The sequence below is a fragment of the Oncorhynchus clarkii genome, chromosome 13, assembly GCF_045791955.1.
Source record: "Oncorhynchus clarkii lewisi isolate Uvic-CL-2024 chromosome 13, UVic_Ocla_1.0, whole genome shotgun sequence".
Lineage (NCBI taxonomy): Eukaryota > Metazoa > Chordata > Actinopteri > Salmoniformes > Salmonidae > Oncorhynchus > Oncorhynchus clarkii.
The window spans coordinates 39,172,767-39,196,746 of record NC_092159.1 but is presented as its reverse complement, the minus strand read 5'-3'; the positions used below and the strand labels follow the sequence as shown (position 1 = coordinate 39,196,746).

The 23,980-nt window shown below is 45.2% G+C and overlaps 1 protein-coding gene across 1 annotated transcript in view; it reads left to right on the top strand.

Moving 5' to 3' along the window:
• Positions 1 to 855: 855 nt before the first annotated feature.
• LOC139364716 (inactive phospholipase C-like protein 2) overlaps positions 856 to 23,980 on the top strand; it is a 104,266-nt gene continuing 81,141 nt past the window's right edge. Inside the window, exon 1 of the mRNA XM_071101705.1 lies at positions 856 to 1,619. Coding sequence (XP_070957806.1) covers positions 1,296 to 1,619 — 324 coding nt within the window. The 5' untranslated portion in view covers positions 856 to 1,295. The remainder of the gene's footprint in view (positions 1,620 to 23,980) is intronic.

Genomic DNA, 23,980 nt, shown 5'->3' with positions numbered 1-23,980 from the left:
AAGTTGATAACGCCCATAGGGATACGTAATATGAGGATCATCAGCCTCAATGGAGCTTTTTTCCACCAGAAAGGGCAATTTGTTCTTAATGCAAGTTAGGAGGCTTTCTGAATGACATTTTTTAAATTGAACCTTTATTTAACTAGGCAAGTCAGTTAAGAACAAATTCCTATTTACAATGACGGCCTACACCGGCCAAACCCGGACGACACTGGTCCAATTGTACGCCACCCTATGGGACTCCCAATCACAGCCAGTTGTGATACAGCCTGGATTTGAGCCAGGATGTCTGTAGAGACATCTCTAGCACTGACATGCAGTGCCTTAGACCACTGCGCCACTCAGGAATAACCAGTCTCCCTGACCTAAATTTTGGCTGTGATAATAAATATGCATTTGAAAATCCTTAGAGAGTAGCCTAATGATAAGACAAATTTCACTCACATTCCCTGTTAATCAGAGGAGGCTGGTGGGAGGAGCTGTGGGAGGATGGGCTCGGTGTAATGCCTGGAATGGAATTAAGGGAATGGTATACACACAAATCAAACTTATGGAAACCATATTCCATTCCAGCCATTACAATGAGCATGTCCTCCTATGGATCCTCCCACCATCCTCCTCTGATGTTAATACTTTCATGTCTTTTAGTCTAGAAATGGCTTAGGCTACAAGTTGTAGTATGAATGAACATGAATCATTTCAGTGAATGTGTGTGAGGAACAATAATAATTTAAGTGTACGTGTACGTGCGTATGTGTGTGTGTGTGTGTGTGTGTCTGTCTGTCTGTCTGTGAATTAGCGCACACGGGCATGGATCGTGTGGGGAGGGGACAAGCGAGCAACTCACATAACAGCGCATTGTATATAGCTGCATCCCGCGGATGCACGTGGGGATGTACATCTGCAAGAGCGGATAGGAGAGCAGGGACCAGGCGAATAAGACGTTCTTCTGCATGCAGCCTCTGCGCAAACAAGAAGCTTGGAGAAAAACGAAAGCGCGTGTAAAGGCTAATTAACGCCTTTTTATTAGCCGGAACTGTTTCTGAGGGGACTCCTTATGAATCCATGCAGTTAGCTAATCACACCAGATCACATACGGAGCACCATCTGTTCATTTTCGAGCGACAAGAGTTTGTTCAGCGAGACGCGGACAGTTCAATCAGTCTATCCTAGATTCAGTGCACTGCGCTTCGTCGGTGGACTGATGATCTTATGTGAGCTACACAGCCGTGGACTCATGTTTTGAAACAATGGGTCAATGCACTAGGTTGAATGTGTTTCTGTAACGTCCGTGGATGATGGCAGGGGTACACGCTTCCGAGGCTGTGTCGGGACATTTGCTAAATCCTACCATTGCAGCCTCTCCTGCACAGGACTCGACACAAATAGCGGGGTTGAACAACAATGACGCCACGGTGCTGCCTCCGACTGGCACCCGGGCATACCTGGACATTTCGGCGGCTGCCTTTGCCCACGGGCACCCGGTCTATGGAGCGGAGGGAGTTTACACCAACGGAAGGTACATGGACCACGGGAGTCCTCGGACTGGCAGCAGCAGCCGTGACAATTCAGCCGAAAGGAGTCATGGAGGCGTGAACACACCTTGCGGCATTATGAAGGTTGGTTTGTTTTCATAAAGCCTACTTTATCATGTCACGTCAATCATAGGAAGCTCCTTGAAGGTTGCATTAATGAGGGAATTATTATCTCACAGCTCTCGCAAAACCACATGAAGCCTTCAGGTAGCCAGGGATTAGCCCTCATTGTGATTCATTCTATTGTTATGGTTAGATGCACTGTTTGTTAGTGACAAAGCTATTATAATAATAATAATAATAATAATAATAATGATAATAAAGGATGCTGAGTTGTTACTGTGTAACAAACTGGTGGTCTGGTCCCGGCTAAACATTTTGCTGAGGGAAATGTTGTGATGTGGTCTATCAATCGCGGTTAGGCTACACGTCTCATAAACAGTTACATTGTTACAAAGAAGGTCGGACTAACCGATCCAACGCTCTGAAGTTTGCGTGGTTCCTTCTTCATGCCTTGAGGTGCTGATGGTGCCGCTGCGTCTGCTGCTGCAAGGTTAGGTCACCAAAAAGGTGAAATAAAGGTTGTCCTCTGCTATGAGCGCAGCTAAAGAATGCGTCTTAACAGTTACGACATCCCCCCCCATGGATAGTAACAACATGCCTCTATAGTCGAACTACGCTACTGTTCCAATAGACTTGTAAATAGTGTACCATGTAAAAGCAAAACTGGCAATGCTAAATGTTAAATCGTACGCAAAACTTGTTTGTTGACCGTTAAGATGAGGCCTAGCCAGTCAGATGGTGTAGCATGACAGACAGACAGACAGACAGGGGGGGGGGGGGGGGGGGGGGCTTGTGGAGAAGCTCTGTGTAGGTGGGAGTTTTTGGAGAGAGAGTGGCATTCTGTCATTATGAGCCAGTTTGCTTAGCAACCGTTATAAAACCATGAAGCTATCTATTTCCCCTGTTATTGAATTCCCTGTGGATGTGCGGGCGAACAAATCTAAACACTGCCTGCTCTCTGGTTTGATGTGCTTCTCTGAGGTGTAGGGGAATCCTTGAGCAAATGAACAAGTCCCCAAGTGTTGCTTCTCTTTACCCCAGGGTGTTTTGCCCTGTTGATGAAAAGCAGTTCTTCCAGAAAATTCCATGGAATAGTATAATTCGAGGCTAAGGCCTAAATCCCTCCACTTCGGACTTCCCTCCAAAAGACCTGGAGCCATCTACTGACGTTCAAACCTCATAACAGAAATATGGCAAGAATGCAGAGCGGATCATGTTGTCAACATGCTCTAGGTCTTAAATCCTCTAAAGCTTATTCTCCGAATGTACTGTCCTGTTCATAGGGCGTTGTATTGTTGTACTTATAAGGCTTTGTTGCAGTATTTCTTGTGGTGCACATAGTGATAAACATGTTTAGAGGTTTTCTTCTGTAAGTCAGCTCAGCTGTGTGGCAACTTTGATCTCTCTCCAACTGTTGCTATCGGAAGGACCCAGGATGCACGATCAAAGATGCTGGACAAATAGAACCTGTTAAAGGAGACTCATTCCTTCGCTAGAGCAATGCGTCTATAATGTAGAGACTGCCTCGACCCAGTCAGATAAGGGTTAATTGTCCGTATGGCTGACGTGATTCACGTTGAGGAAAGTTCACCGCTGGATTTAGGGTCAACACTTTGAATGCCAGGCGTGAAATGCCAGTTGACAGACAACTCACCATAGGTTCTAAGTGTGTGACTCTGTCAGGCGTGCCTGTGATAACCCAATTAGATAACCATTGTCCTCTTTTAGCAGCGCATCAGAGCACCACTGTCTGTTTCCTGTTCTCTTTCCAATATGGATGTGTTGATCCTACAGCACACTGACGTCCACTTTTATTCCTGTATGTCTCCTAAAGGCCTACTCGTATCCCTGGACTTTTATTCCTGCATGTCTCCTAAAGGCCTACTTGTATCCCTGGACTTTTATTCCTGTATGTCTCCTAAAGGCCTACTCGTATCCCTGGACTTTTATTCCTGCATGTCTCCTAAAGGCCTACTCGTATCCCTGGACTTTTATTCCTGTATGTCTCCTAAAGGCCTACTCGTATCCCAGGACTTTTATTCCTGTATGTCTCCTAAAGGCCTACTCGTATCCCTGGACTTTTATTCCTGTATGTCTCCTAAAGGCCTACTCGTATCCCTGGACTTTAATTCCTGTATGTCTCCTAAAGGCCTACTCGTATCCCTGGACTTTTATTCCTGTATGTCTCCTAAAGGCCTACTCGTATCCCTGGACTTTTATTCCTGTATGTCTCCTAAAGGCCTACTCGTATCCCTGGACTTTTATTCCTGCATGTCTCCTAAAGGCCTACTCGTATCCCTGGACTTTTATTCCTGTATGTCTCCTAAAGGCCTACTCGTATCCCTGGACTTTTATTCCTGTATGTCTCCTAAAGGCCTACTCGTATCCCTGGACTTTTATTCCTGTATGTCTCCTAAAGGCCTACTCGTATCCCTGGACTTTTATTCCTGTATGTCTCCTAAAGGCCTACTCGTATCCCAGGACTTTTATTCCTGTATGTCTCCTAAAGGCCTACTCGTATCCCTGGGTGTAAAATAGTCTATCCGAAGGGCTAGTGTTCTGGAACCGCTATCACAGAACAGTTAGGGTCAGCGGTTCTTTTCGATAGACTCTGCTGCGAATGCAGCCAAGAGGGCATGTTTATTCATAGATTCAGAGAGGAACGTCGCAACACATTGAACTTCGTCGTCAGTCACAACATGGGGAACACACAGATAGAGGGTGGCGTGATGGGAATCTGGGTCAGCTCTCTCTGTAGTAGAGCTGGGCGATATGGACCCAAAAAATCCATATTGTGATAAATTGCCTGAATTGATGCGATGATGATAAATAGAAGGATAGTTTATAACATTAATGTGCAACAAGTTTTTTAAACGTTTCCTTTAAACTACTACTACTGGTCTGATGGTTGTAGCCATCAACTGTCCCATTAACAATCACCCACATTAACACACTTACTTCATTTCAAACTTCACATTCCTCTAGTATAGGCTACGTATCGTAATGAACGATATCAGGAAAATGCCCGCAATAAATTATCATTTTTGATTTATTGTCCCAACTCTATCCTGTAGTGTGTTGTGGTGCTAGTGTAGTTCATGTGTAGTGTGTTGTGGTGCTAGTGTAGTTTATGTGTAGTGTGTTGTGGTGCTAGTGTAGTTCATGTGTAGTGTGTTGTGGTGCTAGTGTAGTTTATGTGTAGTGTGTTGTGGTGCTAGTGTAGTTCATGTGTAGTGCAGCTGGAGCGTCAGTACCCACACACACTAACGTTTCATCAGCCTGAAACATGAGCTGCGGGGTCTGAGCAGACTAAAGGGGGGAGTGGGGTAGAGAGGCAAATGAGCAATTACAGCATTGTGCTCATTACAGAGTTATTCCGGAGGATTGAAAACAAACTCGTTATTTTTTTAAACCTCCTGTTTGGACTTGACGTGTCAATGTATGGCATGAGGGAGCAGTGGAGAACCCATCTGTGTGTATATTGTTGAACCAGCTAAATCCTGCAAAGCTGTCACCCACTTGGCGTGGTGAGTGACTCTCCCATGGTGGGAGGGAAGGGAGGGCTTCTAAAGTGGTTGGAGGGGACGCGGACAGGTTGACCGAGGGGTTGTTCCACTCTGTTTTTTTTTAAGCAGGGCTGTGGACAGCAGCAGGCTCCTGCCCTGCCTGCCTCACTTTAGCTGACTGTTGGGGAGACGGCTGTCTGCCTTGCCGGTCTGCCTTGCCGGCCTGCCTTGCCGGCCTGCCAGCACAGACCAAGAGAGGGATAGGAAGGATCTTCCCCCAGCACTGTTGTGACCAAAATGGGTTTCTTTACCTCCTCTCTCTCTCTCTCTCTCTCTCTCTCTCTCTCTCTCTCTCTCTCTCTCTCTCTCTCTCTCTCTCTCTCTCTCTGTGTCTGTGTCTGTTATAGAGATAGACAGAGATATGTGTCTGTTATAGAGATAGACAGAGATATGTGTCTGTTATAGAGATAGACAGAGATATGTGTCTGTTATAGAGATAGACAGAGATATGTGTCTGTTATAGAGATAGACAGAGATATGTGTCTGTTATAGAGATAGACATATATATGTGTCTGTTATAGAGATAGACAGAGATATGTGTCTGTTATAGAGATAGACAGAGATATGTGTCTGTTATAGAGATAGACAGATATATGTGTCTGTTATAGAGATAGACAGAGATATGTGTCTGTTATAGAGATAGACAGAGATATGTGTCTGTTATAGAGATAGACAGAGATATGTGTCTGTTATAGAGATAGACAGAGATATGTGTCTGTTATAGAGATAGACAGAGATATGTGTCTGTTATAGAGATAGACAGAGATATGTGTCTGTTATAGAGATAGACAGAGATATGTGTCTGTTATAGAGATAGACAGAGATATGTGTCTGTTATAGAGATAGACAGAGATATGTGTCTGTTATAGAGATAGACAGAGATATGTGTCTGTTATAGAGATAGACAGAGATATGTGTCTGTTATAGAGATAGAGAGGGGATATTTTTGAAATAGATGGCGACGGTCTACAATGATGTTTTAAAGAATGTTTTGGATCGGCGGTTTCTGAGGAACTCTGATTTGAGTGCAGCAGTCTTACTTACTCCTTTAAATCTAGGTCCTATCTAAATCCAGCTCCAGTCTCATTCAAGGAAAGAGATGATTCTAGGTTATACATGTAGAAAGGATTCTCAATCGAGCATAGACTCTGAGGTGCGTCTGTCAAACCATTCCCCCTGTTCTGGTGGTGTGGTGGGGGAAATTCCGTTCTAGAGCTTTAACAAATAACCACTCCTTGGCTTTGGATGAAACCCCACCTCCACCCCCTACAGTCATTAAATACATAAAGCCCTTATAAGTTTACCCAGATGTCTCATAGTCTTTATCTAGTTCGGGAGTGCCAGAAATTCCCCAGATCCCCAAATCCCCCGAGCCCCAGATTGATCCCAATGCTGCCCTGGGCAAACATGGAATTCTTTCCCCAAACGTTGAATCCTGGGATTTACTTCGTCCACACCAGGATCGGAGAAAAACCAAACTCAGTCAGAACCTTCTCAAATAACACTGATTACATGCTGATGGACCCCATCGGTACCGCTTGGCGTGCGGTAGCAGAGAGAGCAGTCTATGACTTGGGATGACTTGGGTGGCTGGAGTCTTTAACAATTTCTAGCGCCTTCCTCTGACACCGCCTGGTATAGAGGGCCTGGATGGCAGGGAGCTCAGCCCCAGTGATGTACCGGGCCGTACGCACTACCCTCTGTAGCGCATTGCGGTCGGATGCTCCTCTCATCCCAAGTTCAAACGATCAACACTAACAGCATGAGACCGCAAGCTCTTGGACATCAAGTTTGATTTTTGGAGGTAAAATGTCACGATAAATCAAAAGTAAATAGCGTGTACTCTTTGTTCATAATGCTCGAGTCCATATTGTGGATCACGAGGACAAATACTAGCAAATGCCCATCCTCCTATCCCAGTTGAAAGCACCGTTTGAACAGTGAACAGATTTCTCTGACTGGCATTTTCTCAAGCACCTCTTTTCTTGCCAAATCCTTTGAAGACCGATGCCTCATAATGTCCACTGTGAGGTTTTCTCGAATATTTTAGTGCTTCCCAAATTATCTCGTCTTAGCCGCTCAAACACACAGAAGCATTTGGTCTCTTCGTCTGTCCCACATGGGCAGTGAAGCGTCACGCTAAAGATCCCTGGTTGGTCCTAAACTATTTACTGTGGCACCTGCCCAGGGCTTCAGAGCAGAACTCTTGTAGCAGTACTGAGAGAAGAGTGACTAGTAGAACCATGCTCTTGTTTCATGGGGGGGGGCTCTCCTGAATTTTTATTACATATCTTTCCTTTATCTTTTTCGCTTGGGGATAATGACTTGTGCTAAGTGAACAGGAACCTCAATCAGCCGTGTGTGAAATTGGGGCACAGATAAAAAATAGCTTTTTGATCTGATTTATTTGGACACTGGTGTGGGTAAACACCTGATTTTAACATGCCTTTACAAAGCAACAGTGATGATGCTGACAGACAGAGGTAGTGGCAGTGGTAGGGACAGTGTTATTTGGTGTACAGGGTTTATTTCGGTCCTCGGATGTCAGAAGAGCAGCTAGGATATCATTGGATTCTGGAAAAAAAAGTCTGATCAAAATGTCTGTTGAAGTCTCTGAAATGAGGTCTCAATTTGAATCAAATGTGGCTGTCTGATGTGAGAAGTGGAGCGGTATTTGGTTTTGGAGTCGTCACACGGGGTGATCTACCGATCTGAGGGTTAATTGCTGCACTCGGGCCATTTGAAATGGAGAAGTAACGATGAGTAATATTCAGACTTTATCCGCTCAATATTTCCCAGGGTCCTTTGGGCCACTATGGCGCTGGTGTGATGAATGAATGTGGCGGTATCGCTGCAGCAACAGCCACTCCGACAGTCTCTTGTCATCTGACATGTCGTTTGGTGGCCTTTCAGATCTCACTTCCCCCTCTCTGACTGAAGTGACTTCCTTTGATTGGATGTCTAGCTCTTCTTTTTGTTCTGAGTCTTGACTGAAGGAAAGCCATGGAAAAAATATGTCATAAAAACGATATGGTGGTCGATAGGCTGAAGTACAACAATGAAAAGAAACCAAATGTCTTTTCATTGTCATTTTAAAACATCAAATATGTATGACAGAGATGAGAATCCGAATTGGGAATCGTCAGAAAGAATTTTCGAGAAGATTGTCCTCCGGAAGGTTTTGTGACCTCTTAACAGTTTTAGCTTTTTCTCCCAAAAGTATTAATCTCTAGCATTACTTCTGATCGAACAGGGGTTAACTAACCTTTGATGTTTTGCACTCCCCTTCACACTCTGTCCTCCATTGCCCTCAGTTGCGTAATGTCAGCGTGTTTGATGGAATGTTGTCTAGAGATCCAAAATCACCCGCGAGCCCATTCAACGCGAGCCACGACCCCCTCTCTTTTTCTCTCACCCCTCACCCAAGACTGACACCTTAAGTATCCAATCCCCCCAGTAAGATGCCATTGGAGGAGGCCTGAAACACAGGAACTCAATCTTCAGTCTAATCCCACTAACCAGGTTTAAGGAACAGGAAATAAACACTTTCTGTTTCATAAAAAAAAAAAAATCTTTCCCCCTTAATTAAAGTGGTAAAAATGAGAGAATAACAGGTAGATCCACAGTGATTCCTCCTGGATTACCTGGCTGTGTTTGGGCAAGCAGCTGATCTGTTTGATTTGGCCAGCGGTGGACAATGTCTACACGTCCACACCACTGCATTCGCGTCTCCCTCGTTACTTCCTCTCTACTCCTCCCCAGGTGTTTTCCTAGTTACTAGTCCACTGAATAAACCAGCTCTGCACTTCCTTCTGGCTGTAAAGGATAGGGGGAAGGGGGAGAAGAAAGGGGGGGGGGGGGGGGGGGGGTGAAACTGAATACTCCCAAGTCATTCCGCAACAGGAAGTGAGCTCAGCATAATCTTTTAGATTGTGGTTAGTCACGGTGCAGCACACACCGGCTAGTCGAGCGTTATTAGCGCTAGCCACCAAAACAAAGGAAAATGACCTCAGCAGTCAGCAATGTGGGCCAGATATATTCCTGAAATCTGCTACTCCACAAACATACTGTCGTAGTCTGAGATATACTGAAAGCCAATCATAATTGAGAGGTAAATCCTTCACAACTACAATGAGCCGAGAAAAAAAAAAACATAATAATAGAACCTTAACTAACACAACAGGAAGGAGGAAGTGAGGTCGCTGACCTTTGACTCCGTGGTTGAGTTTCCGTGTGGCGAGCCAGGAGCCAGGGGGATGATAAGCAGTGAGGGAGGGAGCTGAGTGTTAGAGGGTAGAGAGGTCTGTATCTCTACCTCTACCTAGGCCTCTACCCAGTTTTCCAGCGACAGGGGAATTCTGATGGGCCCACAGCCCAGCCTGCCTAGTTCGCAATTAAAGTGCTCTCGTGCCCTGACACTGTCAGAGAGGACACTGCTCTAGTCAAGCGTAATAAACGTGCGTGTGTGTGTGTGTGTGTGTGTGTGTGTCTGCGTGTTACAGAGTGTGTGTTTGCATAAGTGAGAGCTGAGAGTGAGACTTTGACATTACACACTGTCACAATGTGTTTTGCACATAACACGTTGCAGCGCGGACACTTTGCCCCTGGTTAAACACAGTGATTCTGCAAGTGTGTGTTCGTCGCTTGGAACAGAGCATGGGAGTGGAGGTGTAAACTGTCCTATAGGATCAGGGACCCGTGGCTCTGCTGGTGCTGTGCTGCTTGTCTCCCTGTGCCTCCTCTGCTGCTGTGTTTAAAGAGCTGTTTCTGTGTTGCCTCTCCCGCCACATGTGGCCTCGTTTAGTTCAGTTCCTCTATCTCCACACAGTGCTTAAAACCCCAGTCCACAGACCTAGACCCAGTCAGCAGCCTATTTATAGGCTGTGGCGAGATTGTCTGCCCTACAATAATGAACATGTCTTTCATTTGTTCTCAGCCAACCAACCAGCATCCTCAACCAGCCCAATGTTTTGAATCAAGCCGAATGTCCTCAACCAAGTCCAATGTTGTCAACCAAGTCCCTGTGTGTCTTTGTGGCTGTGAAGTGAAATGTGATGGGGTTAGTGTACCATCCTGCTGTAGTCTATAGATCACAGGGGCCCTCATAGGGAGGGGTCCATCATGCAGAGGGCTCACACAGTCAGTCAGTCTATTCCAGTACTTGTGTATTGACCTGTGTGGTTGATGATTGGCAGGCCAGATCGTGCCAGCCACTCACAGATGGTGGCACGGCTTGCCTGGGCACAGATGGCAAAGGATGAGGAGGAACTGGGTATAGGAGGTGTGTGTGCTTGTGTGCTCAGTCACGTGTTTCTTTAAGACATTCGTTGTCTTTTGTTAAGCGTGTGTGTGTGTGTGTGTGTGTGTGTGTGTGTGTGTGTGTGTGTGTGTGTGTGTGTGTGTGTGTGTGTGTGTGTGTGTGTGTGTGTGTGTGTGTGTGTGTGTGTGTGTGTGTGTGTGTGTGTTTTGAGTGTGTCTGTCTTTCTGGCTGTGTGTAGAGTGTCATCTGAAATGGAATTTGCCAAGCGAGCAGACAGCAATTTTTCTCAACAAGGGGAAAATTCCCTGTCCTCTGTGACAGTCGATTTAGAAACAGAAAATGACCAGTTTGTTGCTTTGTGATGGATTAATTATACGTCTCATTCCAATTTAGCACTTCCCTTGGGACTTGGAGTGTACATGCATGTGCGTTTGCACGTGACGTGCATGTGTTCGTCTGTGCGCCTGTGTGAGAGAGATTGAGCAACATAGAAAAGGGGAAACCTAGTCAGTTGCTCATTGCGTTCAACTGAAATGTGTCTTCAGCATTTAACCAAAGCCCTCTGAATCAGACAGGTGGGGGGGCTGTCTTAATCAACATCATTAGCACCTGGGGAGCAGTTGTTGGGTGTTCACTGCCTTGCTCAGGGGCAGAATGGCCGATTTTTACGTTGTCGGCTTAGGGATTCGATCCAGCAACCTTTCGGTTACTGGCCCAACTCTCCTACCCGCCAGGCTACCAAGTATTTGATCATAGCACTGATTCACATGTACAGCCCCCAAAATGACAAAACATTAATTTAACCAGGTAAGTTGACTGAGATTCTCAGCAACAACCTGGGGAATAGTTACAAGGGAGAGGCATGAATGAGCCAATTGGAAGCTGGGGATGATTAGGTGTCCATGATGGGCAGATTGAGAATTTAGCACCAGGGTTAACACCATTACGATAAGTGCCGTGGGCTCTTTAGTGACCACAGAGGGTAAGGACGCACATTTAACATTTCATCCAGACGACGGCACCCTACACAGGGCAATGTCCCCAGTCACCGCCTGGGGATATTTTTTAGACCAGAGGAAAGAGTGCCTCCTACTGGCCCTCCTACACCACTTCCAGCAGCATCTGGTCTCCCATCCAAGGACCAAACCTGCTTGACATCAGAACCAGCAGTGGGATGCAGGGTGGTATGCTGCTGGCTAACATAGGTACAGCATAGGTAAACATATGCATAGCGCTGGTGGCTTGCGTTCTGTCACGTTGGAACTAATGCGTTAGACGTGGTTGTGTATTGAGTAGTCATTGCTTTATTCATGCTCTTGTCCCTGCATGTGTCACTCACAGTAGGTTATAGTTAGGTCCTACAGTACAGAGGCGCAGACACACAATGCTACTCTGGCATTCCACGGATGTTATAACCACATAAATACTACATACACACTCGTACGAACACACATGTACACACACACACACACACACACACAAACTCTAATCATAGATCATTTGTATGCATTTTGGAGTGTATTTGCATATGTGTGTAAGGGGCTGGTTGAGTATATCCCTCATGTCTCTATCTGTGTGTGTGTGTGTGTGTGTGTGTGTGTGTGTGTGTGTGTGTGTGTGTTACTTTAGAATAATGTATAAATCAGCCAGAAGTATATCAAATATAATATGTTAGGGATCAACTTTGTGTCCAGGGCTCTTGTGTTGTCCTCAGCTTTTTATGAACAGAAGGCTCTGCTATCAAGACGATCTGTGTGCATTGGGTGGAAAAAGTACTCAATTGTCATACTTGAGTAAAAGTAAAGATACCTTAATAGAAAATGACTCAAGTAAAAGTGAAAGTCACCCAGTAAAATACTACTTGAGTAAAAGTCTAAAAGTATTTGGTTTTAAATATACTTAAGAATCAAAAGTAAATGTAATTGCTCAAATATACTTAAGTATCAAAAGTAAAAGTATACATCGCTTCACATTGCGAACATTAAGCAAACCCGACGGTTTTAAGATAGCCAGGGGCACGCTCCAACACTCAGATATAATTTACAAACAAATGATTTTTGTTTAGTGAGTCCTCCAGGTCAGAGGCAGTTGATGACCAGGGATGTTCTCTGTTTAGTGAGTCCATCAGATCAGAGGCAGTTGATGACCAGGGATGTTCTCTTGAGAAGTGTGTGAATTAGACCCTTTTCCTGTCCTGCTGAGCATTCAAAATGGAACACGTACTTTTGGCTGTCAGGGAAAATGTATGGAGTAAACAGTACATTATTTTCTTTAGTAAACGTTGTCAAAGTAAAGTACAGATACTCCAAAAACAACTTAAGTTGTCCTTTAAAGTATTTTTACTTAAGTACTTTACACCACTCTCTGTGTGTGACGCGTATGTTTGTGTATGAGCATTAAAGTCTGTCACTGTGTGTGTGTGTGTATTTGTGTTTGTGTCAGTGTCTCAAGGAGAGAGATAGAGAGAGGGAGGAAGATTGCGAGGACGCTGTGTTATGCTGTGTGTGTGTGTGTGTGTGTGTGTGTGTGTGTGTGTGTGTTTGCGATGGTCAGTGCATGTGTCAGTCAGTGTCTCAGAGAGGGAGATGGAGAGAGGGGGGGAGGGGTGGAAGAGAGGGAGATGGAGAGGGGGAGAGAGACAGAGATGGAGAGGGGGAGAGAGGGGGAGATGGAGAGGGGGAGAGAAAGGGAGATGGCGACGGAGAGGGGGAGGGAGAGGTTGATGGGGAGAGCGAGAGAGATGGAGAGGGGGAGAGCGAGGGAGAGGGGGAGGGGGAGAGAGAGGGAGATGGAGATGGAGAGAGATGGAGAGGGGGAGAGCGAGGGAGAGGGGAGGGGGAGAGAGAGGGAGATGGAGATGGAGAGAGATGGAGAGGGGGGGAGCGAGCGAGATGGAGAGGGGGAGAGAGAGGGAGATGGAGAAGGGGAGAGAGGGGGAAGGGGGAGAAAGATGGAGAGGGGGAGAGCAAGGGAGATGGAGAGGGGGAGAGAGGGGAAGAGAGATGGAGAGGGGGAGAGAGGGAGATGGAGAGGTGAGAGAGGGTAAGAGAGATGGCGAGATGGAGATGGGAAGAGAGAGGGAGATGGTGAGGGGGAGAGAGAGGGAGATGGAGAGGGAAAGAGAGAGGGAGATGGAGAGGGGAAGGGAGATGGAGAGGGGGAGAGAGAGGGGGAGAGAGAGGGAGATGGATAAGGGGAGAGAGAGAGAGATGGAGAGGGGGAGAGAGAGGGAGATGGAGAGGGGAAGAGAGAGGGAGATGGAGAAGGGAAGAGAGAGGGAGATGGAGAGGGGGAGAGAGAGGGAGATGGAGAGGGGAAGAGAGAGGGAGATGGAGAGGGGAAGAGAGAGGGAGATGGAGAGGGGAAGAGAGAGGGAGATGGAGAGTGGAAGAGAGAGGGAGATGGAGAGTGGAAGAGAGAGGGAGATGGAGAGGGTAAAAGCTGTGTTTGCTGAGTTTGTAATCTGATCCTGAGACTGAACAGTAACTAGAGACGCAGCACTGAGAGGAGAGCAGCAGAGAGTAGAAGGAGAGAGCTGTACTGCAGTACTCACACACACACACACACGTCTCTCTGTACCACCAGAAAGTGCTACGGGGACATGTAGAGGAGAAGCTGATCTTGTCTTAGTTTAATCCATGAACTAATGTCTATTAATTCATGTATTTTTTCGTGCATTGATAAAAAACAGACTGGCAGGTGAATGATTAAATGGATGCCACTAAGTTGATCATCGTTGCTTTACCGGTTGATTTGGATAAAATGAGCAGAAAGGGACACGCAGTCAAGCCTGTCAGAATCCTATCAGACCATCAGGACAAACCTTAATACGGAGACCCAGTTTAGAGTGTTAGATAGGGACATGGATGAACCTTTTTAGAACCATTTTAGATGGAATCAAAAGGGTTCTGCAGGTCAGGGAGGGAGGGAGGGATGAAGGGGGTGCAGTGGACTGGATCAGAAGCCAAGGACAGAAGGAATACAATTGTGTGTGTGTGTTAGAGGTTGCTGCATTGATGGATTTGGGCCTGGGATTGGGGTCGGGGTTGGTCTAATGGGTCAGGATGTGTGTGTGTATGTGTGTGTTTGTCCATGCTGCGTGTGTGTGTTTGCGAACATGTCCATGTGTTTATATGTGTTGGGTGTTAGACATGGTTATCGCTAAGGGCTCAGACACACCAATAGTGTTAGCTGGCCGAGAGTACTTAGCACCTCTGAACAGAGTGCGCACCGATTCTACATCGTGTGAAAATGTTGGCAGTCGGACGTCCACAGTGGGTGGTCCCGAAAACACAGCGTGCTGAAAGATCGCCAGACGAATGCTAGAGTCACGTTCGGTGTAATGTGTGTGAGCCTTAAGATACGGTCTTAGTACAAGGGGTGTGTGTGTGTGTGTGTGTGTGTGTGTGTGTGTGTGTGTGTGTTTGCGTGCGTGTGTGTTTGCGTGCGTGTGTGTGTGTTTGCGTGCGTGTGTGTGTGGGTGATTATGGAAGGGATTGGCCGGAGATGACTGAGGAAGTAACCCATGCTGTGCCAGCGGTAAGGGGATAACACATGGATCTTGCCTGCTACAAGACTGCTCTGTGGAGTGTTCAAACATGGATGGAGGTAGAGAGAGACAGGGCAGAAGGAGGTGGAAAGAGCTTGGCCGAGGGAGAGGAACCACATTGATAAAGGGATAGAGAGAAAGGGCTTCCGGTGCTAGTGCATTATGACTTCTCATCACCCTAAGCAGTTTGTTGGGTATTTCTATAAATAATGGGGCCAATGTGTGACACTGGGATAAAACATTTGAAATGGTTTGAAACAAAAATAAAAAGGGATTTTATTCAGTTCCACATGTGTACTTAGAGGAATGAAAGTGAACATATGCAAACTGGCCCATAACTCCAGCTATACAACAACATAGAACTAGGACTATACATCCTTTAAGCAGGGTTCATACAGACATTGACTATTCAAATTCAAGGATTTTCACACTTCAAGAATGTGTTTTTTTTTTAGGCCTTGCCAATGTATTGATAGTCAAATTATTATTACTAAGTATGTGAAAATAATGTTTTAAATCAACATGGGAATTGTATTGAATATAGTTCTGAACCTCTTTTTTAAAAATCTTTATTTAACCAGGCAAGTCAGTTTACAATGATGACCTACCGGGGAACAGTGGGTTAACTGCCTTGTTCAGGGGCAGAATGACAGATTTTTTACCTTGTCAGCTCAGGGATTTTTACCAACACTTTCAGTTACTGGCCCAACACTCTAACCACTAGGCTACCTGCTGCCCCTCTTAAGGGAATGACATTAAGAAAATCAAGATTATTATCAATGACTAATCAACAGCTGTAACGAGTTGTCCAGTGTCGGAAATCCTCACTGGTCCCCTAGTTTATAGAAAGACCCAACTTCACCAGGTCTCGGTACCCTATTGGGAAATTGGACTGTCTGTTCTTTTTGATGTTCCCAGAAAGCCTTTTTCACAGCCTGTTTCCAGGAGAACAGAGGGACCAAGGACCAGGGTTGTGGTCATATCCATTTCAGTTTAGGGCAATTCCACAGTAATGGAATTACACTGAGACTCCGATTTTTCACTTTACAATGTATGCCAAACAAAAACCATTGATTTCAAAGTTGAACAAACCATAGAACTCTATACACAATAATTACATTGAAAAAGTACACAGTAAATAATAATACAACACATTTACTGGAAAAACTGTGCATATGCAACGTTTGATAACAGAATGACAGTAATCTCCCTCATTCTTATTATTATAATATATTTTTTAACCCCTTTTCCGTGATATCCATGTCATAGTTATAGTCTTGTCCCATTGCTGCAACTCCCCTACGGTCTCGGGAGAGGCAAAACACAACCCTGCCAAGCTGCTCACTTAACCCAGAAGCCAGCCACAACAATGTGTCAGAGGAAACACTGTTCAACTGGTGATCAAGTCAGCTTGCAGGCACCTGGCCCACCACAAGGAGCTCCTAGAGCACGATGGGACAGGGAAACCCTGTCCGGCCAAACCCTCCTATAACTTGGACGACACTGGGCAAATTGAGCGCCACCTCATGGGTCTCCCAGTCTCAGCTGGCTGTGACACAGCCTGGGATTGAACCCAGGGCTGTAGTGACACCTCAAGCACTGTGATGCAGTACCTTAGACTGGTGCGGCACTTAGAAGGCCCAGTTTTATTATTTTTACAAACTTTATATATGCACAGTTCTTCATGTAAATGTGTTTTTGTAACATTTTATGTGGAAATTGTTCAAAGTATTCCTTGTGCACAGTGCTCTGTTAAACTTTAAAATCAATGATTTTTGTTTCGTTGAGTCCCAACGTAATTCCGTTACTGTGGAAATGCCCTTCAGTCAATTCAGGAAGTGAACTGAAATTACAATTACAGATGTGTCTCATAGAAAAGTATTCAGGAGAATTGGAATGTGAACTTAGTTCCTGAATTGACTCACTTGAAATGTACTTGACCTCAACCCTGCCAAGAACATTTGGAAAGTCCCAGTAAACTGTGTATTGCCTGTAGAAGTCCTTGTCAACTTGCCTGACAACTAAACAGAATTATTTCACTGCTCTATGTTTGTTCCATACTTCAGTCCGAGACGTTTGTGGAGACGTCAAAATGAGGGGTGTTGTACAGAACAAAGTCATCAGCAATTGGACCATCTCTAACCAATTAGAGTTCCAAAGCTAATGACTAATTTTCTAAACTCAGCTTTACCCACGTGTGTTCTGCCTCTGGCCCAACCCATCGGTTTCCGGGACCAATCAGAATGGTTAGAATGCGTTTGCGTTCTAGAAATCATCAGGGAGGTACTGAGATCAGGACTGATTGCGTAGAATACACAAACATTCGTGGGCATTAGCATTTGTCAAGAGTAAGGACTTAGCTGGGCAACTAGGTAGCTGGGCAACTCGTCAACAACCCTTCTACTAGGTCTGTGACAATACCAGTATCGCAATATTTATTTTCCATGGCAAAAACGAAAACCCAAAGCAGACCAAACTCTTGGGTCTTTTAAAAACCTGCTATATGTCAAATATTGTGTGATATAGCTTAGAAAATAAATAGATGTGACTCTGTTTGTTTCCAACATTAAAGAATTTGTTTCCGCTTCGTGTTTCGTTTACTTGCCACGATACTAATGAGTATGGAAATACTGGTATGGTCCAGGCTCTACCTACTACTTATGTAAAGTATGTTACGTTGTTAAGACAAGTTGAGCCATATCCAATTTAAGCACCAGGTCATGGACTGAGCGTGTTGCGAAGGGTTTGTCATGATATTGGGCAGATGTGTGTGGGGCTGACCCATTAGGTCATCAGTCACTGGGGATCAAGAGGGTGTGTGTGTGTGTTCTGGTAGAGACGCAGAGATGTCAACCATAACAGTACTGTGATCATCTTAGAGTAACTTTCACGAAGAAGAAAAAATCATAATGAAACAGATGTTTTAGGTTTATTTATAGTGATTTTGATATATTTGAGTCTTTTTGTAGTAAATCTAGTTCTTTCTGCCCCTAGTGGTTCAACTCTGCCATTGAAATTGTGATGTAGAGGCACCTTGAGAAGTAGCTTCTACGTCAGGGTTCCCCAATCTGCGCTTTTATTTGGACCCCCAAGTTTTCTGAGCAAAAAAAAAAAAAAAAAATCATATTTAAAACAGTATATGAATATACTTTGGACATAATAGACTAAAAACACCAGGAAATCAGCTCGAGGTGATTTTAATGAAAGAAATCTGTTCCCAATTATTCCATAATAGAGAGAAAAGTAATTGTATACAAATGTAAGCAAGGTTTGAAATGATTATGTTTCAGTCAAACATTATATCCGTTTGGGCTTCTTGCGGTCTACAAATGATTTGTAATTATGTTCCGGTTCCCTGAAGAAAGCATTGGTCCGCGGCTGAATCTAGTTGATGATCCCTACGTCATCTCAAGGGAGGGGTTCAGTATGAAATCCACTCCCTTCTCGATGTGCTGGGTGGCACCACCTCAAGGCTTACTCTAAAAGCAGGTGACAGCGTACCTTATTTGGCAATGGTCTTGGCAAGTGGAGAGTGTTGTAATATATTTTGCGTGCTGCTGCCTTGACTAGGCTACTGACGTTACTCCAAATTCAGACGGCGGTAAGGCACATTTCCGCATTTGACCGAATTCAACGTTTCTGATTTACCGTTTCACACACATCAATGTGCTTTTATGAAGAAAAAAACAAATACATGTAGGCTATGAGGATTTTACGTTTATATTCGTAGCTGCATCCTTCGTAACAAGAAATACAGTGGGGAGAAGACCTCTAAAATGCTAATGAATTACTTAAAGATCATACAATGTGATTTTCTGGATTTTTGTTTTAGATTCCGTCTCTCACAGTTGAAGTGTACCTATGATAAAAATGACAGACCTCTACATGCTTTGTAAGTAGGAAAACCTGCAAAATCGGCAGTGTATCAAATACTTGTTCTCCCCACTGTAGATGACAATGGTAGTCATGGCAACACGTTGTATTTTTACCTAAAGCGTGCTAATAGACTTCTAATTCTGAAAGGTGAAAGCATACCTATGAGACGGGCCACCCTGGTAGTTGTACGGTAGCTTTGTATACACCTGATGGGGATCTGTAATAAAAATACTAAATACAACAAAATGACCCAAGGCCAATCTGTGAGTTAAGTTGACCATCGGAAAAATAACTCCTGTGTAAATACTGCCATGCAGGTTGGATTGAATTGAGCCCCGAATCTTCCTTTTCAAGGAGATGATTGCACTTTTCTTCCCAAAACAATACCCCGATAAATGTGAGTCTATATTTCCTTGTCAAACTGACACTGCAAGTGGAAATAGACGTCAGGAACTCTGCGCCTTTCCGCTGTGAGTTAACGATCCAGCTTTGTATTTGTTGGCGATGTACATAACTACATTATCAGAGCTTGCCAGTGTACTTCTGGTAAGTATGCCTTAGTGAGAAAGTGTTGGGATCAGGTATAACTACATTTACCCACCCCCAGAATGAATACTTATGGACAATTCACCCCACCCACAACTTCTCAACCGGAATGAGTTTTTTAAATGTTATTTCAAGGGGTTGGGGGAAAGGTAAGACTTTAAGGGGAGACTTTAAGGGATCACTGCCTGCTGTGAGGAAAAGTAGATGTCACAGATGAGAGAAGAGACAGAGTGTGATGGGGGATTGGAGGGAACGGTTCGGCGGCGGTGACAGAGAGAATGGATAGAAAGGAGGAGAGGGATTCTGTTTGTCTGTGTTTTGTTTTGTGTGTTTGTGTTTGGAACTATGTTTCCCTGCCAGTGTCCACTTCCTTGTTTTGCAGCATTTATTAAGGTCACCCGCTTTCCCCGCTCCTTCACCCTTCAATCCTGTACCAGAATACATCCTAGTGTTTTCCATCCCAATTCATGGCCTACTCCTCTCTCTCTCCGCCTCCAAATGATTCACGATCAGGGCCTTGGATCCATTTCTTTTCACTGAGAGTATCTGTGTCTGAGTGAGAGTGAGTGAGTGAGTGTGTGCATGCTGTGGGCCAGCAAGGCGAGGTTGAGGTTGAAGTGACCTGTTAGTTTATGTAACGGCTGTTGTGGGTGTTGAATGTGTGATTGTGATTGGCCAATTCAACGTCAGCCTCGCTACCCTCTCCCTCTGTCTCTTTCTTTCTCTCCATCTGTCCCCCAAACCCAGCGTTCAACAGGGGGTGACAAAATGATCTTGTTATCCCAAAGCCAGTGACTAATTGAGGGCCTGGTTCTCTGCAGCCCCGGAGAAGAGTGGAGAGTAGGGGAGGGAAGAATAGGGGAGAGGAGAGAAGAGTAGAGAAAGGGAGAATAAAGGAGGGGATAAAGGGAGAAGAAATTATGGGAGGGGAGAGGAGACAAGGGGAGAAGAAAGGAGAGGAGACAACGGGAGAAGAAAGGAGAGTAGAGGAGAGGAGACAAAGAGAGGAGAGGAGAGGAGACGAAGTGAGAAGAGAGGAGAGGAGACAAAGGGAGATGAAAGGAGAGGAGAGGAGAGGAGAGACAAAACAAGCTGGCACAGATCTAGACCTGTGAGGCGGCCATTTTAGGCCTACTAGAGGCCGCACACATCAGGATTATTTAATAACAGTTATTTACCATGTTGTGATGTGCGTGTGCGTGTGTGTGTGTGTGTGTGTGTGTGTGTGTGTGTGTGTGTGTGTGTGTGTGTGCGCACGCTCACAGGACTGCTTTAGATGAGCAAAGACTAGCTGCGTTGTGGGAGAATGTCGAGTAGAGGGGGTTCAGGGAAACCAAGGTGCCCTATAAGGGATCAGGGGACCAGCACTGTAAAGGTTAACCAGCCGTTTTCTCTTGTTTTCCACCCAGCTGACTGCTTCCCTGCTTCTCTCTATCAGTAGTTTATTAACATTCGTCCACCCAGCTGACTGCTTCCCTGCTTCTCTCTATCGGTAGTTTATTAACATTAGTCCACCCAGCTGACTGCTTCCCTGCTTCTCTCTATCGGTAGTTTATTAACATTCGTCCACCCAGCGGACTGCTTCCCTGCTTCTCTCTATCGGTAGTTTATTAACATTCGTCCACCCAGCGGACTGCTTCCCTGCTTCTCTCTATCGGTAGTTTATTAACATTCGTCCACCCAGCTGACTGCTTCCCTGCTTCTCTCTATTGGTAGTTTATTAACATTCGTCCACCCAGCTGACTTCTTCCCTGCTTCTCTCTATCAGTAGTTTATTAACATTCGTCCAACCAGCGGACTGCTTCCCTGCTTCTCTCTATCGGTAGTTTATTAACATTCGTCCACCCAGCTGACTGCTTCCCTGCTTCTCTCTATCGGTAGTTTATTAACATTCGTCCACCCAGCTGACTGCTTCCCTGCTTCTCTCTATCGGTAGTTTATTAACATTTGTCCACCCAGCTGACTGCTTCTCTCTATCGGTAGTTTATTAACATTCGTCCACCCAGCGGACTGCTTCTCTCTATCGGTAGTTTATTAACATTCATCCACCCAGCTGACTGCTTCTCTGCTTCTCTCTATCGGTAGTTTATTAACATTTGTCCACCCAGCTGACTGCTTCTCTCTATCGGTAGTTTATTAACATTCGTCCACCCAGCTGACTGCTTCTCTCTATCGGTAGTTTATTAACATTCATCCACCCAGCTGACTGTTTCCCTGCTTCTCTCTATCGGTAGTTTATTAACATTCGTCCACCCAGCTGACTGCTTCCCTGCTTCTCTCTATCGGTAGTTTATTTTACATTCGTCCACCCAGCTGACTGCTTCCCTGCTTCTCTCTATCGGTAGTTTATTAACATTCGTCCACCCAGCTGACTGCTTCTCTCTATCGGTAGTTTATTAACATTCGTCCACCCAGCTGACTGCTTCCCTGCTTCTCTCTATCGGTAGTTTATTAACATTCGTCCACCCAGCTGACTGCTTCCCTGCTTCTCTCTATCGGTAGTTTATTAACATTCGTCCACCTAGCTGACTGCTTCCCTGCTTCTCTCTATCGGTAGTTTATTAACATTCGTCCACCCAGCTGACTGCTTCCCTGCTTCTCTCTATCGGTAGTTTATTAACATTCGTCCACCTAGCGGACTGCTTCTCTCTATCGGTAGTTTATTAACATTCGTCCACCCAGCGGACTGCTTCCCTGCTTCTCTCTATCGGTAGTTTATTAACATTCGTCCACCCAGCTGACTGCTTCTCTCTATCGGTAGTTTATTAACATTCGTCCACCCAGCTGACTGTTTCCCTGCTTCTCTCTATCGGTAGTTTATTAACATTCGTCCACCCAGCTGACTGCTTCCCTGCTTCTCTCTATCGGTAGTTTATTAACATTCGTCCACCCAGCTGACTGCTTCCCTGCTTCTCTCTATCGGTAGTTTATTAACATTCGTCCACCCAGCTGACTGCTTCCCTGATTCTCTCTATCGGTAGTTTATTAACATTCGTCCACCCAGCTGACTGCTTCCCTGCTTCTCTCTATCGGTAGTTTATTAACATTCGTCCACCCAGCTGACTGCTTCTCTCTATCGGTAGTTTATTAACATTCGTCCACCCAGCGGACTGCTTCTCTGCTTCTCTCTATCGGTAGTTTATTAACATTCGTCCACCCAGCTGACTGCTTCCCTGCTTCTCTCTATCGGTAGTTTATTAACATTAGTCCACCCAGCTGACTGCTTCCCTGATTCTCTCTATCGGTAGTTTATTAACATTCGTCCACCCAGCGGACTGCTTCCCTGCTTCTCTCTATCGGTAGTTTATTAACATTCGTCCACCCAGCGGACTGCTTCCCTGCTTCTCTCTATCGGTAGTTTATTAACATTCGTCCACCCAGCTGACTGCTTCCCTGCTTCTCTCTATTGGTAGTTTATTAACATTCGTCCACCCATCTGACTTCTTCCCTGCTTCTCTCTATCAGTAGTTTATTAACATTCGTCCAACCAGCGGACTGCTTCCCTGCTTCTCTCTATCGGTAGTTTATTAACATTCGTCCACCCAGCTGACTGCTTCCCTGCTTCTCTCTATCGGTAGTTTATTAACATTCGTCCACCCAGCTGACTGCTTCCCTGCTTCTCTCTATCGGTAGTTTATTAACATTTGTCCACCCAGCTGACTGCTTCTCTCTATCGGTAGTTTATTAACATTCGTCCACCCAGCGGACTGCTTCTCTCTATCGGTAGTTTATTAACATTCATCCACCCAGCTGACTGCTTCTCTGCTTCTCTCTATCGGTAGTTTATTAACATTTGTCCACCCAGCTGACTGCTTCTCTCTATCGGTAGTTTATTAACATTCGTCCACCCAGCTGACTGCTTCTCTCTATCGGTAGTTTATTAACATTCATCCACCCAGCTGACTGTTTCCCTGCTTCTCTCTATCGGTAGTTTATTAACATTCGTCCACCCAGCTGACTGCTTCCCTGCTTCTCTCTATCGGTAGTTTATTTTACATTCGTCCACCCAGCTGACTGCTTCCCTGCTTCTCTCTATCGGTAGTTTATTAACATTCGTCCACCCAGCTGACTGCTTCTCTCTATCGGTAGTTTATTAACATTCGTCCACCCAGCTGACTGCTTCCCTGCTTCTCTCTATCGGTAGTTTATTAACATTCGTCCACCCAGCTGACTGCTTCCCTGCTTCTCTCTATCGGTAGTTTATTAACATTCGTCCACCCAGCTGACTGCTTCCCTGCTTCTCTCTATCGGTAGTTTATTAACATTCGTCCACCCAGCTGACTGCTTCCCTGCTTCTCTCTATCGGTAGTTTATTAACATTCGTCCACCTAGCGGACTGCTTCTCTCTATCGGTAGTTTATTAACATTCGTCCACCCAGCGGACTGTTTCCCTGCTTCTCTCTATCGGTAGTTTATTAACATTCGTCCACCCAGCTGACTGCTTCTCTCTATCGGTAGTTTATTAACATTCGTCCACCCAGCTGACTGTTTCCCTGCTTCTCTCTATCGGTAGTTTATTAACATTCGTCCACCCAGCTGACTGCTTCCCTGCTTCTCTCTATCGGTAGTTTATTAACATTCGTCC